At 42.1% G+C, this 23315-nt stretch overlaps 2 protein-coding genes across 3 annotated transcripts in view; both read right to left on the reverse strand.

Moving 5' to 3' along the window:
• Positions 1–13256: 13256 nt before the first annotated feature.
• Positions 13257–15186, reverse strand: LOC308329015 (gap junction delta-2 protein; the record flags this gene model as incomplete). The annotated part of the gene is made up of 2 exons (XM_080783172.1): positions 14863–15186; positions 13257–14103 (listed from the first exon to the last, which is right to left on the reverse strand). Exons 1-2 carry the CDS (start codon positions 14931–14933, stop codon positions 13257–13259), a joined length of 918 nt encoding a protein of 305 aa, XP_080639298.1. The 5' UTR covers positions 14934–15186.
• A 1576-nt stretch (positions 15187–16762) lies between these two features.
• LOC308328967 (actin, alpha cardiac muscle 1) overlaps positions 16763–23315 on the reverse strand; it is a 7799-nt gene continuing 1246 nt past the window's right edge. The window contains exons 1-7 of one of the 2 annotated variants that reach the window (XM_080783104.1): positions 20392–20430; positions 19493–19631; positions 18955–19279; positions 18638–18799; positions 17799–17990; positions 17261–17442; positions 16763–17068 (exon numbers count right to left, since the gene is read on the reverse strand). In XM_080783104.1, coding sequence (XP_080639230.1) covers positions 16925–17068; positions 17261–17442; positions 17799–17990; positions 18638–18799; positions 18955–19279; positions 19493–19621 — 1134 coding nt within the window. In that variant the 5' untranslated portion in view covers positions 19622–19631; positions 20392–20430 and the 3' untranslated portion in view covers positions 16763–16924. Of the gene's footprint in view, positions 17069–17260; positions 17443–17798; positions 17991–18637; positions 18800–18954; positions 19280–19492; positions 19632–20391; positions 20431–23315 lie in introns of those variants that run through there. The other variant, XM_080783105.1, reaches the window with a different exon arrangement.

The following is a 23315-nucleotide window of genomic DNA, read 5'->3' on the forward strand; positions in this document are numbered from 1 at the left end:
TTTAACCACTTTCAATCTGGCGTCCCTATTATAGGCAAAGAATTACCAAAAAGTTTCAACAATAGGCAATCCATTTGCACACATCACCTTCATAAGACAAATTATTAAATGGGGCTTAAGAGCTATATCCACCTGCATATACCAGTCTCAGTTTGACCGCACCTGGTTCTTGCACAATCAAGGCATTTCAGAGCACTACTTTATATACTATGCTGAAAACCCTGAAAGTCAGCTCTGAAAGTGTGACCTCACCCCCTAAGTATTGAACTCAGCAAGATGGCGGGCACGTGATTCACACCCACAGTGGTGTCACATTGGGGAGAGGTCGAGGATGAGGGGATGGAGAGAGACAGACAGACAGAGAGGTACAGTAAAAGAAAAACTAAAAATGTTGGAGAGGGGGTGTGGAAGACAGCAAGATTAGATAAGCAGGAAGAAAAAGAAGTGTAGTTTATAATAGAGTAGAGTAGAAGAGAATAGAATAGAATCGTGTTGGAGGCAGAGCAAAAGGAAGGGAGAACAAGGGTGAGAAGGAACATGAAGGGGAGAAATACACAGAAATAACAGCTTGGAAAAGCCAGCGGCAATACATTTGGTTCAAGCAGAGTGCAGAGGTAAACCACAGTGAAATAGACCAGGAGAAGACTACATCACTACATCAGGTAGTGGCAGAGAAGAGATTACATACCACCAACATAATCATATCCTCATATACTACTCCCCAGGGAGTCTGATGGAGAAGCCACATTAATTTCTCTCTCTCTCTCTCTCTCTCTCTCTCTCTCTCTCGTCAAATAAAAAGCAACATGTTTGTATTATTGTAAGATCAAACTCTGTATAAAGCATTACTCTCTTTCCCATGGGGACACAGGCCAATAAACAATGTTATTTTCCATATCCCTCTTTCTTTTCATGTTTAAACATGCTGTATACAAAAGTAATCTCTATACATACTTAAGGTACAGCATCTAACTCTGACCTTAACGTCTCTTTATATGCATGCGAGTCCCTGGCCTGAACCCCAGCCTGTCTGATTAACCATTGCCCGCCACTGATTTTTATTGGCTGTCCAACGGTGCGGAACTTAAACATTTATCACGGTCGATAGGCTATGCGGTGAGGAAAGTCTGTAATACAAGCCTTTATGGAGTAGAGAGGAGGTAAGTGGGATTGTAGACATGTAGTGTATATGGAGAAGTGGAGAGATGTGCGTGCCACTATGACCCACCATCTCTGGAGGAGAATTGAGAATGGCACAAAAAGGAAATCGTTAAGGGTCTGCTTTTCCGCAGTGTGGCCTGGCCGTGTCTACTTTGCATTAATGACAAACTAGTTTTGCCAGGCAGAGTTGGTGCAGTATATGGCGAGTGGAGACAGCAAATGCTTCCTGCATGGTTCCTTTCTTGCTAAGGAAAAATAAAAACCTGGTGAGCTAAGAATAACAGGTAAAAATGTATGCACCTTCCTATTAACTTACCCAAACATGCAGAGTAAAATCCTCAATGTTAATTTAACTCAGATGGATAAATGAACACTGAGGATTTTACTGTGTAATCTGGCAAAGTTATATGAAGGATCTTTTGTTTAGGTGCAGGTGCATGTGTCCTTATACAGGTTCTGGTTAAAGTTATATGAAGGATCTTTTGTTTAGGTGCAGGTGTCCTTATACAGGTTCTGGCTGTCCCATGGTGAACCTTGGTTGGACAAATCTATTCATAATCCACAAACGCTCTTAATCCAGAGGTCATATTAAAAACAAAAAATGGATCAGAAATTAATCTGGCATCAGGGCTGTCCCATAGTTTGTTATTTTTGTATTACTTCTGCTGCCCTGGACAACCAAATCAGCCTACCAAATCACCCTGTTCCAACCATCTGTGCCCCAGCACCAGGCTAACCAACCAACCAAATGTGGCTGTATTGGCTCAGTCACGTGGCCCTTTGTGGCTTTGTCAACTAAGAGTTTCATTAATGGAGAGAAGTTGGGAGGACAAAAATCAGAGGAGAGGATTTATGTGTGGTGTTCTGCCTCTTACTCTAAACCGAGGGGTGAAGAAACTGTTGTGGCTGGAGACAGAGATAACCACATGACAGCCCCAACAGGCTGTAGCTGATTTTCCAGTTGGGCAGACGGAAAGGCAGAAACTCAGTCATACTATGCAAATGCAGTACTTTTCATCCTCCTCCACATGGAAACATTCCGTTTCCATTTCATCTCTCTGTTTAAACGTCTGCCACATCTGCCTATGCCATGCTTTATATGTCATGCCATGTCTGTGCAAAGCCTTACCATGTTATGCTCTACATATTTGTGCTGCAGCAGTAACCAGCAGTAAGCTAATTTCATAGCTCCCTCTGAGCAGATTAAAAAGAGCCATGTTTCACTGTGTATATATGTATTTCTTATTTCTTTCCTTTTGCATGCAATAATCTGTGCAAAAGGCAGAATTAAGGCAGCGTTCCCCTAGAGCCAGCATTTTCCTTTTACATATTTGTAGGAGGATTGTTCACTCACAGGTGAAAGTTCCTGCATCATTTCTTTGCATGTCTTTACTTGCGCAAGCAGAGCGCGCAAGTAATCATTTCGCTTGGTCTCTTCGAAGTGAAGCCAAGTTTTCTTCAACCGTAAGTCTGTGCCTGGTTTGCTGGGACTAGTTACAAGTTACAACATTACGTCATATACACACCATGTACTCTGGTCCCAGTTCTCAACGATGACGTAATGTTGTAACTGGTCCCAGCAAATCAGGCACAGACTTACGGTTGAAAAAAAACTTGGCTTCACTTTTTGGAACCAAGTAACCACAGTATACTGCTAATCAAATTACAACTACATACTCTGTAGTTGTAATGTGATTTGTAATTTGTAAATCTGTGCCTGGTCTGCTGGGACCAGACTACACAGATGACCATATCTCTTACGTCATCACTGAGAGCTAGTCATACATATACACACCGTGTACTCTGGTCCCAGCTCTCAACGATGACGTAATGTGGTATCTGGTGGGACCAGATTACACAGATGACCATTTCTCTTACGTCATCACTGAGATACAAATCCAACTACAGATTTCGGAAGTATTTTAGATCATGTATATTTCAACAAATTTGAAAGTATTATTACAGAAATTGAAGTTAGAGACACATATTACTCTGATCATGATTTCTATGATCACTATAGTACAAAATGAAATACATTTAAAACAATTGACAATTTACAATAAGTAATAAAATAATTATACTGTATAATATATTTTAGTTTATATACCAGTTTATATACCTTTTTTTTCATCACATATCAATGATTCATTTTTCTGTAAAAAAGTAGTTAGGAAGCAAATAGTTACACGTAATGATTATACATTTCAAACGTTCCTTCACAGAGATACTGAGATGTGATAGTTTCCAGCGGTCGAAAGTACTTGCGCGCTCTGCTTGCACACTAGTAGGCCATTTATGGCCTACTACTGTGCAACAAGCAAGTATGCACTCGGCAGAGTGCAGTTCTAGTTGCTCCTATATTCAGCTATTAGTGTAGAATTCCGTCCTACACACAGAGATGGGCAAAATACATTGAAAATGTATTTTGATACAAAATACAAATACTGGGTCAAAAATGTATCTAAATACAAAATACAAAATACATCTTCCATCCCAGCGAAATACAAATTACAAAATACAAAAAAGTATTTCAAATACGTATTTCAAATACATGTATTTCAAATACTGCCCATCTCTGCCTACACAAACATTACATTCCCATTGACAATGGAGAATTTTACGTCATAGTGCTATTCAGAAGTCATTACAATAACCTGACTGAAGTATTGACTGTCTGTGTGTCGGGAACAACTTAAGATAACTTGAAAATTGATGGGAGCATTTTCATGAATATGGAGGGAATGATGATCAGGTAACAAATGGGCAAGCTTTAATGAAACTTTAATGAAAATCAAGGTCAAAAGTAGCCAACATAATCTGTCAATTTCACGAATGGGTATACTGTACACTACAGTATCAGTGCTTTCAGCTATTTGATAATGTGCATTTCCTGTATATTCTATTTCTGTATTTGTAAGTTTTAGAATAGGCCTACTATTAGTTTCGCTACCTAGATCCCTACTCCACACTATGTAGGCCTAAATCATTTTGTATTTTATTTTATGATCAGAAAAATAAGAGAAAAATAGAGTAGAGTGTACATCATGAACTCTGAATGCCATCAGTGGGGAAATTGAAGATTAGTCAATATGTACAAGCTATGTACAACATAAATGATTCTTGATATACATTGTGCTGACAGTCCTGTAGAAGTACTATGTTTTGGGTTTGTAATCTGAGTGAATTAAATTGTCCCCCACCTAACTTTTTAATCTAGTGGGGATGTCAGCATGCATGATGTAAGGTGGCTGCCAAGATTAATCATAAAAAAAGATGTTCCAGGTGCATCAGTCACTGATGCCAGCCAGGGAGCCATCACTACCATCACTACATTTACTACACCGTCAAATCCTCTGTGTTTATAACTCTGAGAGAGTACAAATGGAACAAGTTGACCCTTAAGGATAAAACAACAGTGAGAATTTATATTTATGGCCTGGAACTGGAAGATATCTTCAATTCACAGGATAATGGGACATGCCATCCCTTTTGTCCATGACAATGTAGAATGAATTATGAAGGACAAATAATGGTTTTCAATATAGACTATACACGACGATTACAGTATATCTCAGGATATGAAAAATATACATTTTTCAGGAAATTAAGAAAACTTATATTTTGAAAACAAAGCAATACTGTCTTATCAAAGTTGGGGTTGTGACTTTATATATTGTCAATGACTTGCATGAGAGGGAGAGCTGGTGGAGTTAGCTGCTTTAGCAGACAGTTTGATGGTCCAATGGAGTTAAGAGGTTTTGTTCCAAGCGTATTTTACTACTTTCCATTGGTTCAATATTTTCAAAACAACACACAGACATAAAGGCCAGGGTGTTCAATAGCACTGATTTATGCAAAATCAACGATATGTAAAAGAGAAGTGGGAAAGGGGGGGGGGGGCTGGAATTTGGCTATTGCGGGATAGGACAGGGAAACATTATGTAAATTACTATTTGAAATTGCCTGCCAGACCATTTTTTGCATGTCACTCCCCAGCTCTCTCTCCCCGTTACGTGTCTCTCTCCCGGTTACTTCCCACACAGAGTACAAAATACTGATGTTGGCATACAAAGCAACCAAAGGTATGGAACCCCCATATCTTCAAAGTGTGATCCAACCCTCCCATTGCAACTGCAGACTCACTCCCAAACTTCTGTCATCTGAAAACTCATCTCTTCAGACTCCACCTCAACACTTGATGTAGCACTTGCCAGACAATTGGACTCGAGTCATAGTGACTCGACTCGAGTCGCATATTTGACGACTTGCGACTCGACTCGGACTTTGAATGTAAAGACTTGCGACTCGACTCGGAAGGTAAAAGACCAACGAGACTTGAGACTTGACTCCGACTTGCTAGCCAATGACTCCCAACTCGACTCGACTCGAGACAAGATGACTTGTGACTTGTTTTGTTTCCGAGCATACGGTATTTGAATACAGCGTCGGTGTGCAGCGCAACTCCACTCGCACACTAAGGCAAAACCTTTATTTTCACCACACAGCTGCAGTAGATTGAAAAGTTGCTTCCTACCTTTGAGTTAGTGTTGCTGAAAGACACCCAGATCCAGCCACGTAGAGTCTGTGGGGGCTATGGGGCTATAGCCCCCATGAAGAATTAAATAGCCCCTTTTAGCCCCCATGAACATTTTCGTGGACATTTTATATTAACATTAGTTACATTACAGATTTTCTGACTCTGTCACAGACTGCATACTATGTTACATTCCGAAAATGTGAACCTCTCCACTGGCTGTTCAGAGGTGTTAAAATGGGTTGGGTGCGGCCACCAAGTACTCAAATGCTAATCAGGTTTCTTTTGTTTTCACCTAGCCAGGTATGTATAAATATGCCTACAGTACAGTGTCAGTGTGATGCTTACTTCATTCACAATGAAACCACCACCAGCTAAGAAGGGTCGCTTCGTCCAGACAGAGGAAGCTACAGTTCTCCAGTGATGCCAGCCTGTCGCCGCTTAAACCTGCCGAAGAAGCTACTATTCCAACGGCATTAATTTTCCAATGTAAATTTCACCCAGATTGGACTCGGTTCAGCGGCCGCATGCTGCTGTCCGCCCCCCCCCCCCCACACACACACACACACACACACCGACAGTCAGAGAACTGACTCACTAAACAACACTAAACAACGTTGGATTCGTACAGTGCAGAATGCAGATAAGTGTAGGCCTATGTTCTTATTATAATTGTGAGTTTGTTTTTTAACATGCACCGCGAGTCCACGGGAGCCGATCTACAAGCTCACAACGCGTTGCACTGCGAGTAGCCTAGAGAAGGCTGTCAAGTGAGCAGCGCAATCGCGCATGCTATAGAAATATCCTAATAAATAAATAAAAAGGTGTCGCTTGCAGGGGCAGTTTCCTTATGGGACTTGCCTCTAGAATGCATGCATAGGCATGCAAGTGCACTCGGCATTTATATATCATATATAGACTAGTACGAAGTATAATTAAATGATCACAGGCATTCTAGGTCGGGACACATGAAATCCACGTAAATGCCTTTCCGCTAGCTTCACGTCATTATATCAGTGTAAACGCGAGAAAACATCAACTTCTTTTTTTTCACCGCTGGGGGGGGGGGGGGGGGGGGGGGGAGGCGGGGCTGCGGATAGCCCCCATGAGGATCATCAGAACTATTCGGGTCTGCCCAGATCCAATTGTATATTCCATATTTCCATATGTACTAACTAAGTGTGAAGTTGTGTCTGTAAAATAGTGTCAACACGGAGGCACACAGTGACAGTTGTGAGCATGCGCAGATTGCACTACCTCTGCTCCAGCGTACAGGGACAAAACGGACATTAGGGGGAGCCATAGTACAGTGAAATACAGTGGGGAATATCTATTGATTCATTGATTGAATACTTTATTGGCAGAAATGTAATCGGTATAGGGTACAGTCAAACACTGATAAAAAAGGGATCACTGAAAAAAGTCCTTTCCATTCGGTCCTGGGTAATCAATTCATAATCATGACAAGTCACATAACAAAATTCAAATTCTAGACTTGACACAATCTTGTGACTCGACTTGTGACTCGGCTTGACTTGCCCACAACAGAAAGACTTGGGACTCGACTTGGACTTGGGACCAAATTACTTGGGACTCGACTTGGACTCGGACCGGAGCGACTTGAACAATTGTCTGGCACTTGCCCGAGCCTCGATGACCTTGCAGGCGTATGCAAAGGCTAAAATTATGTAATTTAGATAGCATATTATGTAGACATAGCATAGTGTATATAATGTTTCCTCTTATTATGGCAGTCAGACATCTCAAGAGCTACCTACCAAAATCAACCTGTTCAAAGCCTGTGTGGAAAGTATCCTTCTTTATGGTGCCAAAACATGGACAATGAATAAGGAACTTCAGGATCGTCTTGACGAAACATACACAAGACTCCTCATGCGTGTCCAGAACCTTTCATGGAGGAACCATGCTACTAAAGCTCAGATTTATGGAGGCATCCCCCCCATCTCAGTTGTTGTGGCACTGCTTTGCTGTACACCTTGATGACTATTTCTATGTATTAATGTATTACCATGTGTTGTTCTTGCTACTATAAATCTGCTAAATTATGCCTAAATTGTACATTGAAGTTGTCTCTCCATTGACTATGAAATAAAATAAATAGCTTAAATAAAATGACAGTAATGGCTACATGGTAGTGGTGTATAGGACATTTACTCAAGTAATGTACTCAAGAAATTACATTAAAAAAAATAGCTATAAAATTATGTAAAAGAATACATATTTAGCCCCATACTCGAATGCCCCTGTCAAAAACAGCTAAAATCCCTAAAACTAAATAAAGTGAAGAAAAAAAATAACTCATCTTTTACTTTCTCTAATAACAACCTAAAACATGAACCTTGGTTGAAAAAACTAAAGTTGTTCTTTAAGTAAAATTTCAAGGCAGGCTTACTGTTCTTTTACTTCGAGTATTTCCTTTATTTATTTATTTCAATTGACTATTACATCTCAGAGGAAAATATTGTACTTTTTTCTCCACTTTTAGTTACTTTTCAGATTTATATTGTTATTGCAAACCATATGTTAAGTTTAAGTATTAAACTTTAGATGATTTGCTTCAACAGTAAACATGCAGGGTATCTGCTCATTTCTAAAGTAGGCCTAACAGTACTTAAGACCTTTGTATTAATACTTCTAAAGAAACAAAACAGAAAAATAAGACCATTACTGTGTCAAAAGTAATCAACATACTATAAAACTAATTCAAACATTGGCCAAATCGTCAAATATTACCTTTGGGTACATATTTAGGTAGATATTTTAGTTTATGGTGGATTTGGGTCATTACAATATATTATAAATGAATATTGGATAAACTGTGGGTGAAATAATGTGGGAAATAAATGAATGGCATCTATCGATAGGCTTATTATAGCTTTTTAAATCTCGGCAAAATCTCACAATCCGCAACGACCCGCAATCTTGTGGTCCGGTGGTTGCGGATTTATAAATTTGAATAATTAATTATTGCAGTCGGATAACGGGCGGATTATAAATATACACACGCGGTACAGTAGGACCCAATAATGCTGGATGTTCAAACTACTGATGAAATACACACCACACAAAACAACATAGAAGTGGAATTGGAAAGTATTTTACCAAACTATTAAACAATGTCCATGTTACTCAAAAATCACACCCGTATGAAGTGAGTAGTGCAACTCCGTGTGGGGGTCCCCAGAACATCCAGACCCCCAGGAACGCGGCCAGGGGGCCGGTCCGGATCCGGTGTACCGCCCCGCGTCCAAAACGGTTGAGAAATGACAGAGTTGGTCTGGGCCGTGGCTCAGCGGTCCAGGCACCTTGGCTGGTAATCCAGTCTGGCAGTGTGCCGCGGGTTCGACTCCCGATCTCGACAGCCTTTACTGCATGTCTTCCCCCCATCTCTCTCCCCATTTCCTGTCAGCCTACTGTCTGTCCCTCCATAAAAATAAAACCCCCGAAAATACAGCCATGCAGCCAGCCACACACATAGCCTTGTAAGAGAGTGGTTGCACCACTCAAAAAATTAAAAGAAACTCACCAGGAGCAATGCCAGGAAGAATATTTCTGCCTTAATCCAGGGCTGGCCAAGATAAATAACAGAGTAAGGGCTAAAACTATACCGCTGCCTTTATGATTGGTGCTGCACCATTCCTTTTGCCTTGCACTCAAAATAGCTCCAACACTGCCTGCATTATTCTGCTATGGTCTGTATAGACAAGGCCACTATATAAATGCATAAGTCCTTCCTTGATGTGATTGCTCTTATTGTGTGTCTTGTTTGTTTTGGTTGTGTAACTGTGGGAGATGCCATCTACATTTATCATACCACCAGCTGCTATCTCTCTCTATGTGAATCTGACTCTTTCTCCCCTTCTCTTGTAAACCCAGGTCTCATGATTACAAAGTCTCAGACACAGTGTTAAAGCAGTTTGACTCGTATTCTGTGGGTAATTAAAAGCACCCTAACATTTGAGTGTGTGAGTGTTTGAGAAGACTGGCAGTGGCAAGTGGGTGTGTGGGGAACAGTTTTTATGGTTCACCTTGAATGCAGGCCACCATCTTCACTTCCTTCAGCTGAGGCCAGCTCAGTCTGGATACAGTCCTTATGTTGGATTTGTTGTTCTGTTGATCCTTCAGTTGAATCTGTTCTAGATGTAGAGGTTGGAAATCCAAGGTTATAAGTCCAAAAAGCAACACAAAATGTGTCTATTTTCCACAGTCTTCTTGAGAGAGCCAGCAGCTTACAGGTGCTGTCAATTGTATGTAAATGTCACCTTGTTCAGCCACACCCGATCGGCCTATCAGAGGCAGAGGCCAAACCCCTCCAATCAACCAGCCTAAAGGGCTATCCCTATAGGCTGATTTTGTCATTTGTTTTCCATTAAAAACATGGCAGGCTCGCAAACAATCAAATTAATAATTGGTGTGTTACATTTAGTTACATTTAGTTGTGCTCATGTTATGGGTATGCCAATGTGCAAGCAAGCATTGACAGTAGTCAAGTGTATTGTAAATGCTTATTCACATACATACTGTACCTCTAACATAACATTATTCATTTTATTAGCGTTTGTGTTGCTTACAATTACATCACATCAGTCTTATGCGGTCTGCCATATTTTCTTTACCCTGCTGTAGTTTTAACCTGAACCGGAAAACAAACATATACAAAATAAGTTTTGGGTTTCACCTGCATTTAATGTGAGAATTGGTGTGTGTGCAGTGTGCACACTGTAAAATCCTGTACATTTAACTCTGAATGTTCTTATATTACCGTAGTAGTACACAGAATTACAAATGGCTAAATTCAAACTGAAGATTTTACACAGGTACAGTGTAGTATCTAACTGAGCCCTCTGATGCTCGTATGATGTAAATGCACCACAGCATGCATAATTGCATTCATACATAACCCAATAATTTTGGCATTTAGATGTAGATATGAAACCAGGTTTCCTGTAGCAGGAAAAACTACAGTCAGAGCGTAACAGTGAATTAAAGCTACTGTGCTTCAATCGTTTACAGTATGTCCAGAGTATTGGTAACCTTTGAAACAAAACACATTTCTGCTTGCACGGTTTCTGTCATAAACACCCCTCAGTTATCTGGCTAACACTGTTAGAGATTTTGCACAAAAGGAAGTCTATAGCTAAACTCACTTTCTTTGGCCTGTGCAGAAATTTACCAGCTGCAACATAAAACAGAACAGAACTGAGAGCTATGAGACTTGGGAGGAGAAAATTGAGATTGAGGATAGTAAGTAAGAAGGAATGAGGGAGGGAGAAAGAGGAGGAGACAATGACGGGGAAAAAAAGACAAGCACTGCAATGCATCATTGCAAGTTGACAAACTGCTTCTCTCTCTCTCTCTCTCTCTCTCTCTCTCCCCGGAAGTTCTCAAGTTTGGGAGGAATCTAAAGTCCCTGCTGAGTTGGAGATGGATGCATTGCTGCTCTTTGATTTCTGCAGGCTGTGCAGAGTCATCCTAGCACGGGAAGCATCAAGCATCCTCCCTTCCCCTGGATCACCCGCAATGGTCAGCCCCAAACAACCCTCACTATCTTTCTCTCTCTCTCTCTCTGGCTCCCCAGTGTGGGCATATAGTTCAGCACTTTGTCTTTTTTTTTTTCTCCACTTCCCCTTTTCTCTCTCTGACCTTCAAGAACAACCTTCTCTCCTCAGTCTGGGCTACACTCAGAGAAGAAGGGATGAGCCGAGCATAAGTATGGGCAACTCCCACAATATTTGGCATGAAGATAAACTCTTTGTCATTCCTGCAGTGTACACAGTAATGTCTCTCTCTCTCTCTCTCTCTCTCTCTCTCTCTCTCTCTCTCTCTCTCTCTATCTCTCTCTAGTCTCTCTGGTCAAAGTCACAAACTATAGCCTATACTGAATATACCATGAGAGACCACCACACATCAAATGTATTCACTCACAGAGGCAGTGTTGGTTAGGATGCATTGCATGTCATATAGCAGTCCCCTCAGGCCACACATTATGGACGACAAACTATTGATGTGTCTCATGGAAGTAGAAGGCCCATAATATAAATACACTGCAGCTGCATAGTAGCACCAAGTGATGAGATCCTGATCACCTTGTCTCCTGCACAGGGAGGGGTTCTTCTCTTGGAGTAGCACAACAGAGTGGGTGTGGCTAATGTCTTCACTGCACCAAGCCAAAACTCACACACTGCACACAGTAGCAGACAGACAGACAGACAGACAGACAGACAGACAGACAGACAGACAGACAGAGACACACACACACACACACACACACACACACACACACACACACACACACACACACACACACAGTATTGCACCGCACACGTTTCTGGTGTACATGAATCCCACTTTTATTTTAGACAGAAAACGATGTTTGTTTTTTTCTGGTCTGTTTTTGGTTACATTTAAAACCGTTCTATGAAAAACTGTAGCACCAGAGCAGATTTTTATTGCCCATTCTTTGTTTAAAAATGTCAATTTGTGCTTTTTTTTTTCTTTCTTTTTTTTATAGTTTAGATCAGTTTTGATTGTGGAGAGACATTTCCTTCTTGAATATAAAAAAAGACTAGCACTTCATTTCTTTTCCATGTCATTTGCAAAATAAAATAGAGAAAATCTTATATCCTTTCCATTTAAATCACAACAAATACATTTAAAGCAAATTAAAATTGGGCGGCATTTAGCATAATCCAAGCAGGGAATTAGCTTTCATGATGAATAATATTATATATTTATATATTTATATGTATACATATATTATGTTTATATACAAGTATGGCACTTGATTACACAAAAGCAAGAAAACACTTTTTCACAAATGAAAGCAGTGGGCGCTTTGGTGTGTGTATAAATTAAAGAAGTCACAGACGTTAGCGTTTTTGCAGCAAATCCACCGGATACTGTTTTGCAAGTCAGCTATAGCAATGGAATGGTTACATATGTTAAGGTCAGTGGTGCAACACAGGCAACTAAAAACATGAATGACGCTGATGTATTTTAACTAGGTCGATCCATAGTCATAATTGATTTATATATCTATGCATATATAAATCTGGATGGTAGATTTTTTCCCCCTCAACCTCATGTTGTCACTTAAATATAGGTTGGTGTCAAAAATCGGTGGAAAAAAACATATTTTAAAAACACCGTCGATAGCACATATTGGGTTAGGTTTGGCTCTCAAGTGTTCACCTCTTTAGTGCAATTTGCATTTACTCTCTTCAAGTACAGTAACAGCCCAACAAAGAGTAAATACGTGAACACGTCAACATGGTCTCCATTTAGCGCTTTACAGAGTATAAAGGTTACTAAAAAGTTGCATCAGTGCAATAATAAATAAGTAAACAAACGTGTAATGCACGCTTGCCATGAAGTCCTTAAAAGACAAACCAAATGAAAAATCTGCCCACTCTTAAGTCATAACACGATCAGGCGTGCGGAGCTGTCCATCATGTCCATCGGGGGTTTTCCATGTGTCTCCCCCCTCCCCCCCCCACACACACTGCAACATTGTCTCGGTTTCGGACTCCCTCCCCATGTGTCACACATAAGCAGAGTCACTGGACTGAGTGCGGCCAAAATTGGGCACACTCATTCTCGGCAAGTCCTTATTTCTGATTTCATAGATGGACTTCCTCCGAGCCTGCACGCCGCGGACAGCCGTTTTGATTTTTCTCCACCCTAGATGATTGAGTTCTGCCAGGTTCAGAACTACACAAAACCCACTGACAGCAAACATGAACACCAGAAACACGGTCTTCTCCGTGGGTCTGGAAACGTAGCATTCGACATCTTTTATGCAGGGGTATCGATCACATTCGTACACCGACGGGACGTTGAATCCATACAAGAAATATTGACCCACCAAAAAGCCTATTTCCAGGGCGTTTCTGAAAACCACTTGAATGATGTAAAATCTCGAGATACCCTCTTGTCGCCTCATTTTGGACTTAGTAGTTCTCATGGCCGAGCTGGGCATCTCTTTGACTTCCAAACAGTCAGGGTCGGCTTCTTTGGTGGAGTTCTCTGTGTTCTGAAGTACTCCGTTAACAATAGCGTTTTTACTCACTGCCTTTTTACTATCTTTCACTGAATCTGTATCGGCCTTGTCCAGAGTCAAATAGACTGTTGAGTAGCGCCGCTCCTTCTGCTTTGCCGACTGATGCACCGAGTATGTGATAAAGCAGAGACTCGGAGTGCACACCATAATGATCTGGAAAACCCAATATCTAATGTGTGAAATGGGAAATGCTTTGTCGTAGCATGCCTGGTTGCAGCCCGGTTGTAAGGTGTTACAAACAAACATGGTTTGCTCGTCATCATAGACGGTCTCTCCAACTATTGCTACGATAAGAATCCGGAAGATGACCACCACAGTTAGTAGGATCCTAAAAAGCAAGCATAACAAACAATGTGAAAATAAGGGTGCGAATATGTGTTATTTGGTAATATTTAATTGAAATATTTAACTGTGCGCTGCCGTTGCGGCTCATGCGCTCAGCGGAGTCCTGAGCTGGCGTGTTGGTTGGTGTGCGTGGGGAGCTGTCCGGTTCTGAAATCAGACGCTCTGCTCTGAACAATCTCACTGCTCGATTGGAGCGCGGATTTAGAATGCATGCCGTGTGTTTCTTACCATGTTGATTTTTGTTTCGATGAGTCTTTAGCCTATGTGGTCGTGTCGATGTGCTTTATCAGTATCGAAATAGTTATTTGTAATGGGCATGGACGCTATATGTGTATTGCTTTTGTGACTATTGTGTCTGAGCTTGTTAGGCTAATGGAATGGATGGTATAACGCCAGCTCTCTCCCCCTCCTAAAGTGCACGACCCTCACTCAAGCACCACAACAAGAATGAATGGATGGATAAATGAATCGATGGATGACACATGTGTTTTAGTATAGGTTAGAGTGATTTAGTTTTCAGCAACATCCCGGGTCATAAAGAGACAGCTGTTAGTTGGATTAGTTGGGTCTCACGGCGGGGAAGAAGACAAAAAAAAAGAAAAAAACCTGTGAAAGAAGAGAAAAATCCACAACACAGAAATGGGGGACTGGGGACCATGCTAAAGAGGATCCTGGAGGCTGCTGCATTTCTTCAGTTGTTGTCGATGTTGGGATAGGATTCATCTCTCTTTTTTTTTCTTACCTTCCTATCATAGTAGAGTGCTGCTGGACAGCAGCCTCCAGGAGCCTCTCTAGTATAGTCCATTCCCCCATTTCTGATCATCCGGAGAAGACGAGGGCACAACGGCACTCTGCTCCTCAAAATCCTCCGAAAATGTGCTTTTGTTTTTATTCCTCGTCCCGTTTCTCTCCCCTCTCGTTGCTGTCAGTCTCCGGAATGTCCGATTCGATCTAGAAAATGCATGGAGAACGAGGCGATGCTATAGAGCTGCCGTCCGCCTCCTCTCCGCGCGTCTCTCTGTGTGTGTGTGTTTGCAGCCTGTGGTGCGAGGAGCGCGAGGGCAAGTGAGCGTTCTTCTGTGTGTGTCTGCTGCCGAGCGCTCGCGCGACGTCGCCTGCACACTTTTCCTTGTCATGGGAGTCTGAAGGGCTGATTACTATAAGCCCTCCTTTTTTCGATCTTCAGATCAGGTTGATGGGCAAGAGCGCTGCGTCTGGATGGAGGGAGGTTGGATTTAATGTCTTGCCAGCGTTAATCCGCCTTTAAGTAGTAGGTTCGACCCCCCCCCCAACCCTCCACCCCTCCACCCCCACCCCTGCGTCACGGCGCAGACAGGTTGGTGGTGGAGCGTGGCCAGGGGACGCCAGGGTTTCTCATTTTCAATATTCGATGTGTAGTCATCGGATGATCGGCGTCACGGGATTAATCGGTATTAAAAAAATGATTGCTGATAAGCTCAGTGCACCGCAATGGGTGTCGCTGTGGTTTAAAACGTTCTAGAGGTGACTGAGCTTATAGCCTGACCGGTGCCTGCCTGGGACAGATACTACTACACAGGGCTTGAGGACCGTACCGTGCACCCCGAGCTCAAAGGTCAAGCTGGAGTCTTGGGAACTGTTTCCCTATCAATTATTGTAATTATTATGTTAGGCTATTGCGACTCATAGCGTATACGTGTTGATTTTTAACAGAAGCCGAAGCATACAGTAGCTATAGGCTGTACTGTACTGTACTGTACTGTACTGTACTGTACTGTACTGTACACCTTTATACAGTCGTGAGTATAGGCTATTGCACCAGACATCCTTGCGTGCTTACAGCGGCATCTGTCGATATGTCGCAGGCTGCTCGATGGGCTGGCGAGGCTGCAGTTTCCACCCCAGGCAAAAATGATGCTCTGGATACAGTGACTGAGTGAAAGAAGCATCCGAGTTGTTAATCGCTTTACACTGCAACCCAGCCCACTGCCTGCCTCCCGTCTGTCTGTGAGCGTGGCTTTAAAAATAGAAGCAAACATAGACTCCGCCCTGTATGGATTGCCCAGAGAGATATGATCAACTCATTACACCGCGCTGTGCACGCGTGTGTACACTAAAATTAGACCCATGCGTGTATAGCCAATCTGATAATAACACCTCAATGCATCATTGTGTGAAGTTACAATTCTCACACACACACACACACACACACACACACACACACACACACACACACACACACACACGATTTAAATTACAATTGCCATGGCCTATACTACTACTAGTTCAGCATGCTTATACTCCGTGCACGGATAGTATGTAAAATAACTGATCTATACAATTTATTTTTGGCAAGCAACTCCATCCACGTGGAGTATAAATTACTCTTTGGCATACCTGTTCTCTCAGGTTGGATTACTTGTCACGTGACAGGCCTTGTGTTTACACTCAATGGAATATACGTGCAGTTAATTTCTCATATGGTGGCTTATCTTCTCCGCTCAGTAATCCTTTCCGCGAACACATAGGACAGGAAGGTTCACACATGCTTATATAATGGTCTACTATTTTGTGAATCCTCTTCTTATAATCAGCAACAACAGAAAGTCAACCCTGCATTTTCTGGTTTAAGTCTAAAATGATAAAGCATTCAAAGGGTAGGCTGTTATAAAGACACAAATACATTTATTTAAAAACCTGTACATTATATCCACATAAAAATTGCACTTGGGTGTAAACAAACACTGGTGATTGACGACAACACGAATTTTGGGGCAGTAGACCAATAAGTTGGTTTTGCACGGAAGGAGATAAAAGTTCAGTCTTTAGAAACACTTCCTGTGGACGATCGAGGGGCCAGCCTCATCATACTCTTGCTTGCTGATCCACATCTGCTGGAAGGTGGACAGAGAGGCCAGGATGGAGCCTCCAATCCACACAGAGTACTTCCTCTCAGGTGGAGCTATGATCTAGTAAACACAAGGGGGAAAAAAACAGTAAGAACCCCAGGCACATGCACATGCACATGCACATGCACATGCACATGCACATGCACATGCACATGCACAAATTCTGGGTAGACAGTAAAGATTAGACAAGTTATTATAGACTACATAAGTAGAACACATACATGAAAGCAAACACATATCAAAATGCATTACCTTAATTTTCATGGTGCTGGGGGCCAGGGCAGTGATCTCTTTCTGCATGCGGTCAGCGATACCAGGGTACATGGTTGTACCTCCTGACATCACGTTGTTGGCGTACAGGTCTTTACGGATGTCGATGTCACACTTCATAATACTATTGTACGTGGTCTCATGAATACCAGCAGATTCCATACCTATAAACAATGAACTCTGTTTTTCTACAACGTTTTACCCTCAGAGCAAAGGGCACATTTGCATCACTGTAAAACAGGTGGCCACATGCACACGCACTGGCAGCTGAACAGGTTCTGAAATGGACAGCTCCCATGAACAGCTGCACTCCAAGGAGCAAAATGTCAACAAATCAAAGCTACAGCTTTGCATGCTGCTAAAGACCCCCCCCCCCCCCCTCCTCTTCCCCCCCAACGATTTGCTTATCCTATTTCTACACAAAGTGTAGGTGATATCTTTTGGCTATAGTGACTCATGCAGTGCTGAAATATAACCATGCGTAAAAACCATTCTAGGAAGGAGCTCGTATTTTACGCACCGATGAATGACGGCTGGAAGAGGGTCTCAGGACAGCGGAAACGCTCGTTGCCGATGGTGATGACTTGGCCGTCGGGCAGCTCGTAGCTCTTTTCCAGAGAAGAGGAGGAAGCGGCCGTCGCCATCTCGTTCTCAAAGTCCAGTGCCACGTAGCACAGCTTCTCCTTGATGTCACGCACGATCTCACGCTCAGCTGGAGGTATCAGATTGGAATGTTGGCAGAGAAACATATTGATTTGTGTAACTTCACAATGTTTTGAAAATAGACAGTTTACAAGCTCATAACGCATGTGATGCGAGATTGTAGATCAGCTATTTTTGAATAATAATAGGGTAGAATAAAATAGGGTTAAAGTGGTTAAACTGATTTTGATTCTATATTAACTCATTTTGTAGGGACAACCTGGAATCCTGTCAAGGAGCACTGGGGTTGTATAGGCAGGAGGCCTAAATGTTAAATGTATGTGTAAATATTGACTCTGGCAGGACCTATCATGCAGTGGTTCTCAACCTGTGGGTCAGGACCCAGGGGAGTCCAAACATGATTTTACGGGTGTCCTTAGATGACAGTAAAGTGACAATTTAAGACCTTTTTAATGCTTAAAAAGAAAAAAGAAAAAACTGCATCAAAAGTACTGAACAAATTATACTATGAAAACTGATCAAACATTGGCCAAATTATGAAATAATATCTGATCTACAGATCTAATAATAACCGATACTGATCTACAAGCTTTGTTTGTGGAACAGAGTAAAAAAAATAAAGAATCCTCAACTCCTACAAATGAAAGTGCTTGACTAGTGCTGTCTCGTTCTGGCTGCATTGCGGCTTGTGCCTACCGGTGGTGACGAAAGAGTATCCTCGCTCAGTGAGAATCTTCATGAGGTAGTCTGTGAGGTCGCGACCGGCTAAATCCAGACGCATGATGGCATGGGGCAGAGCATAACCCTCGTAGATAGGCACGTTGTGGGTTACACCGTCTCCAGAGTCCAAGACAATACCTGGACATGACAAATACACGTTCACACTCATTAAACCATTAGTTCAAATCGAGTCATGTCATATATTCTTTAAAAGCCTATTGTCAACACAACTGCTCACGCATAATTACGCAGCCATATATGCGAGGGTGTTGACACTTTTCTCACATACACACCTGTGGTACGCCCAGAAGCGTACAGGGACAGCACGGCCTGGATGGCCACGTACATGGCGGGGACGTTGAACGTCTCGAACATGATCTGGGTCATCTTCTCTCTGTTGGCCTTGGGGTTCAGGGGAGCCTCGGTCAGCAGGGTGGGGTGCTCCTCAGGGGCCACGCGCAGCTCGTTGTAGAAAGTGTGGTGCCAAATCTTCTCCATGTCGTCCCAGTTGGTGATGATGCCATGCTCGATTGGGTATTTTAGGGTCAGGATGCCTCTCTTGCTCTGAGCCTCGTCACCGACGTAGGAATCTTTCTGACCCATACCAACCATGACACCCTGACAACACACAAAGATCATGACGTCTTAATACTTCACAACACAGACATCTCAGCGCATCACTGGACATGCAATTGCCATAGTGTATCATTGTGACATAGACTGATACCAAATCGGTCATAATGGGCCTATAGTTTAACTTTGTAGCTGGTGGTGCCAGCAAAGGCTATTAATAGGTGTACGACCTATACGTTGCTTATATGTTAGGCCTACCTGGTGACGGGGGCGACCGACGATGGAGGGGAAGACGGCACGCGGTGCGTCATCTCCTGCGAACCCAGCCTTGACCAGGCCGGAGCCGTTATCACACACAAGAGCTGTAGTCTCTTCATCGTCACACATTGTGTCACTTCTGTTGACATGCACACGCACGCACACACGCACACATGTACACAGACAGACAGACAGACAGACAGACAGACAGACAGACAGACAGACAGACAGACAGACAGACAGACAGACAGACAGACAGACAGACAGACAGACAGACAGACAGTTCAATCAGTGCCCATTCATAAATAATAAAAACAACAACAGGACTGTTGATAATAGCTAGCTATAGGGTTAGTAGCTATTTCAGAAAATATTCATGCTTCACAGCATGTTATGTAGTAGGCATATCTTGAATTTTGTACCAAGGACCCCAATGGAAACAAGCCATAGGCTTTCTTGGGTTTTAAATCCTCTTCTTAGCAGACCTTGTATTGAACTGGTAATTCAATGTTAATAAAGTATTCAGTCAATCAATCAATCAATCTCATTTCCGATTTGCAAGAAAATGCAATTATGTATTAATTATGTATAATAATTATCTTTTTACGGTTGGACGGTTGGATTCCCATAAGTATCATTTAAATACCATGTCACATCAATCAAAATCCATGATCCCTAAATGAAAGCCGAGGTAAGCTGATTGACCAGGCGCGTTCTGTTATGTGGTAAACCTTCGTTCCAGTTTAGAAGATGACATTGTTGGTTAATATACGGTAGTCAAAAAGCTTTCCAGTGGAACCGTTGACAAAAACCCTTTATCCATCATCGTATGGTAAACTCCTCTGGTTAACGATGGCATTATTGAGTTCTTCAATGGGTATTCCTCTCAGGCTACTCACCAGCAGTTCAGCACCGGGCGCCCGATCTTGAGAATAAAACCAGGGGTGCCGAAATGTCAGGACGCAACAATTTATATACTCTGACAAGAGTCCGTGAGATGGGGCTGCGAGCCCGCTGAAGGTGGGTGTCGAAGTATGCCCTTCTCCATATTTGGTAGCCCCTCGCCCCATCGATATCGGCCCATGTAGGGATGAGGGAAACTATGGCAGGGAGACAATGATCGACATGGCCAATCAAACAGAAACATTATATTGTCCCATAGGTTTCCATAATGGGACAATATTATTGTGGAGGACGCTCAAATAAGAAACGATTGGAACCGTATTGTTTTCGACTGAGAGAGGCAGGTGCAAATAAAGTTAGAACTGTAGCCTCTATATCAGTCATACAACTTATGAAAACAACATAGGCCTATTCATAAATGTGGCGGCGGCGCGTGGGTTAGTCTACCAATCGAGGCACTTGTTAAACACAGCTGGCAACAGCAGTTGCAGATTATGACTAGAAATTCCAAAATGCCATGTTGGGATTTTCGCATCAACGCTGCTGCTGTCTGAATATTCTTTGAGTATAGCTGGGTCCCAATTCGTCCGAAATCAACAAGATCATGCACTTGGTGACAAGTTTTTGATTTTTGGCATGGTGTTAGCCAGAGGCGGAAAGTTCTTATAACGGCAGGGGGTTCAAGCAGCCACGCGCCCCCCCCCCCCCCCCCCAGCGGTGGAAATAAAACGAGTTTTGTTTTTTCGAACAAAAGCCACCTTATTAGCATTTGAATGCGGCATGCGCGGCGGCCCAACACCTATCTTGTAACCCCTTGTAATGTGACTACGTGCATGACAACATGACCACTGGGGAGGGGACATTTCAGTGGACAGTCAGTGGGTGCATAATTTACTGCAGTGCATATAGATATATTTTGCCAAAATGCAGTGGGTTCAGTCGCGCCTTTGCCAAAATGCCAGGGGGTTCAATCGCGCCTCTGAACCCACGGAGTTTCCGCCACTGGTGTTAGCTATGGTTATAACTTTTCAAAAACCACCGCAAACGAGTTGGGCTCGCCCCCTAGTGGTCTGTTTGCAATAAATCTCAATTTAAAGTAGGCTATATGGATGGTTAAAAACCAAAATAATTGATAAAAGAGATTTTCCAATGGATTGTATTAGTATTGGGTATGCTAAATAACATACCAAAAAATGGGGGGAAATAAAGTTTGGAAAGGCATCATTTTCAAGATGGCGTCCACGATGGCTGCCTCAAGCTTAAAATGCCTATAAACTGGGATTTAATAAATAAAGAATCATAACAATTTTGCACTTCTTCAATTTTGCAATATCTAAAACTTGTCACCAAGTGCATAATTGATATGACTTTATGTATATTAAATCCCAGCTTGATAGGAATTTTGCAGCTATCGTGGACGCAATCTTGAAAATGATGCCTTTGTAGAAGTTATTATTTCCTACATTTTTAGTACCAGTATGTTATTTAGCATACCCAATACTAATAGAATCAATTGAAATGTTTCTTTTTATCAATTATTATGGTTCATTAAATATTAGATTCATTGCAAACGGACTACTATATAGGGCGAGCCCAATTTGTTTGCGATGGTTTTTGAAAACCTTATGCCCATCCCTAACACCATGCCAAAAATCAAAAACTTGTCACCAAGTGCATCATTGTTATGATTTTTCAAGTATTAAATCCATAGACTGTAAAGAAAATATTGACAAAGCGTTCTCCGGGTCTGATATGGACGTAAGATGAAGCCTGTCAGTCCTTGAATTGTAAATCGCCATCTTTCTAGATCCGTTTGGGCCCAGCTGGCCATTGGCTGGCCCAGACAACGAGGCGGGACTTCCCCCCTTCTTCTTCGTTGGTTTTTATTTTGACTCGAGTGGGGGGTGGATCCCGATCATAGACTGTAAAGGTAGTCACGCCCCTCAGAACATACTCGACTTTATGGTCATTTTTTAAATAAATGGGACCATAATTTTCCAAAAATAATATTATGACATGAGAAATGAGACTTTAAACTAGTGACTGGAAGCAGAAAGTATTCATGACCATGTTTATTACGGTAATACAGTCTGGGTGAAGTTGGGCCTAAATACATGGACCTCTATGGACCTTATGGGGTTTTTTGGGCCCAATGACAGCGCCACAACAGGCCATTATATGAACTTTCAGGAAGTGGATTTCCTACTGGCTTCACACAAATCCAGCCCCCCTGATTAAATCCCAGTTTATAGGCATTTTAAACTCACTGCATCCACCATGGATGCCATCTTGAAAACGATGCCTTTCCAGAAGTTATTTTCCCTGTCATTTAGCATACCCAATACTAATAGAATCCATTGGAAAATCTATTTTATCAATTATTTTGATTTGTAACCATATACTGACCCATTTAATATTAGATTCATTGCAAACAGACCACTAGGGGACGAGCCCAACTCGTTTGCGATGGTTTTTGAAAACATTATAACCATAACACCATGCCAAATATCTAAAACTTGTCACCAAGTGCACGATTTTAACGAATTGGGACCCAGCTAGTAGGGATGGGATGCTGACGATTGCTATGGTGTAGAGTTGACGCCACTGTGTAGACCTATGGTTACGTTGTTGTTTTCTTAACACCCGTCAAAGGTCAAATGTGAGGATATATTTATCAGAGAAACATATATTAGCATAAAATCAATGAGTATCCATTCTCATAATGAGTTGCTCGTGAGCATTTGGGTTATTGATGGATGGCATTGGCATATGGTGAACTGGCTTTGCAAAATGAACACTTGAAAATGAAAATGTTCTCATACCGTATTTTATATTTGTAGTATAGGCCTAACCTATATATTAACTAAGGCCTACCAGCAATGAACATTTACTTATACCCTGAAAATGATGAAACACGTTT

Source organism: Protomyctophum bolini, assembly GCF_963924005.1.
Source record: "Protomyctophum bolini genome assembly, chromosome: 15".
NCBI lineage: Eukaryota > Metazoa > Chordata > Actinopteri > Myctophiformes > Myctophidae > Protomyctophum > Protomyctophum bolini.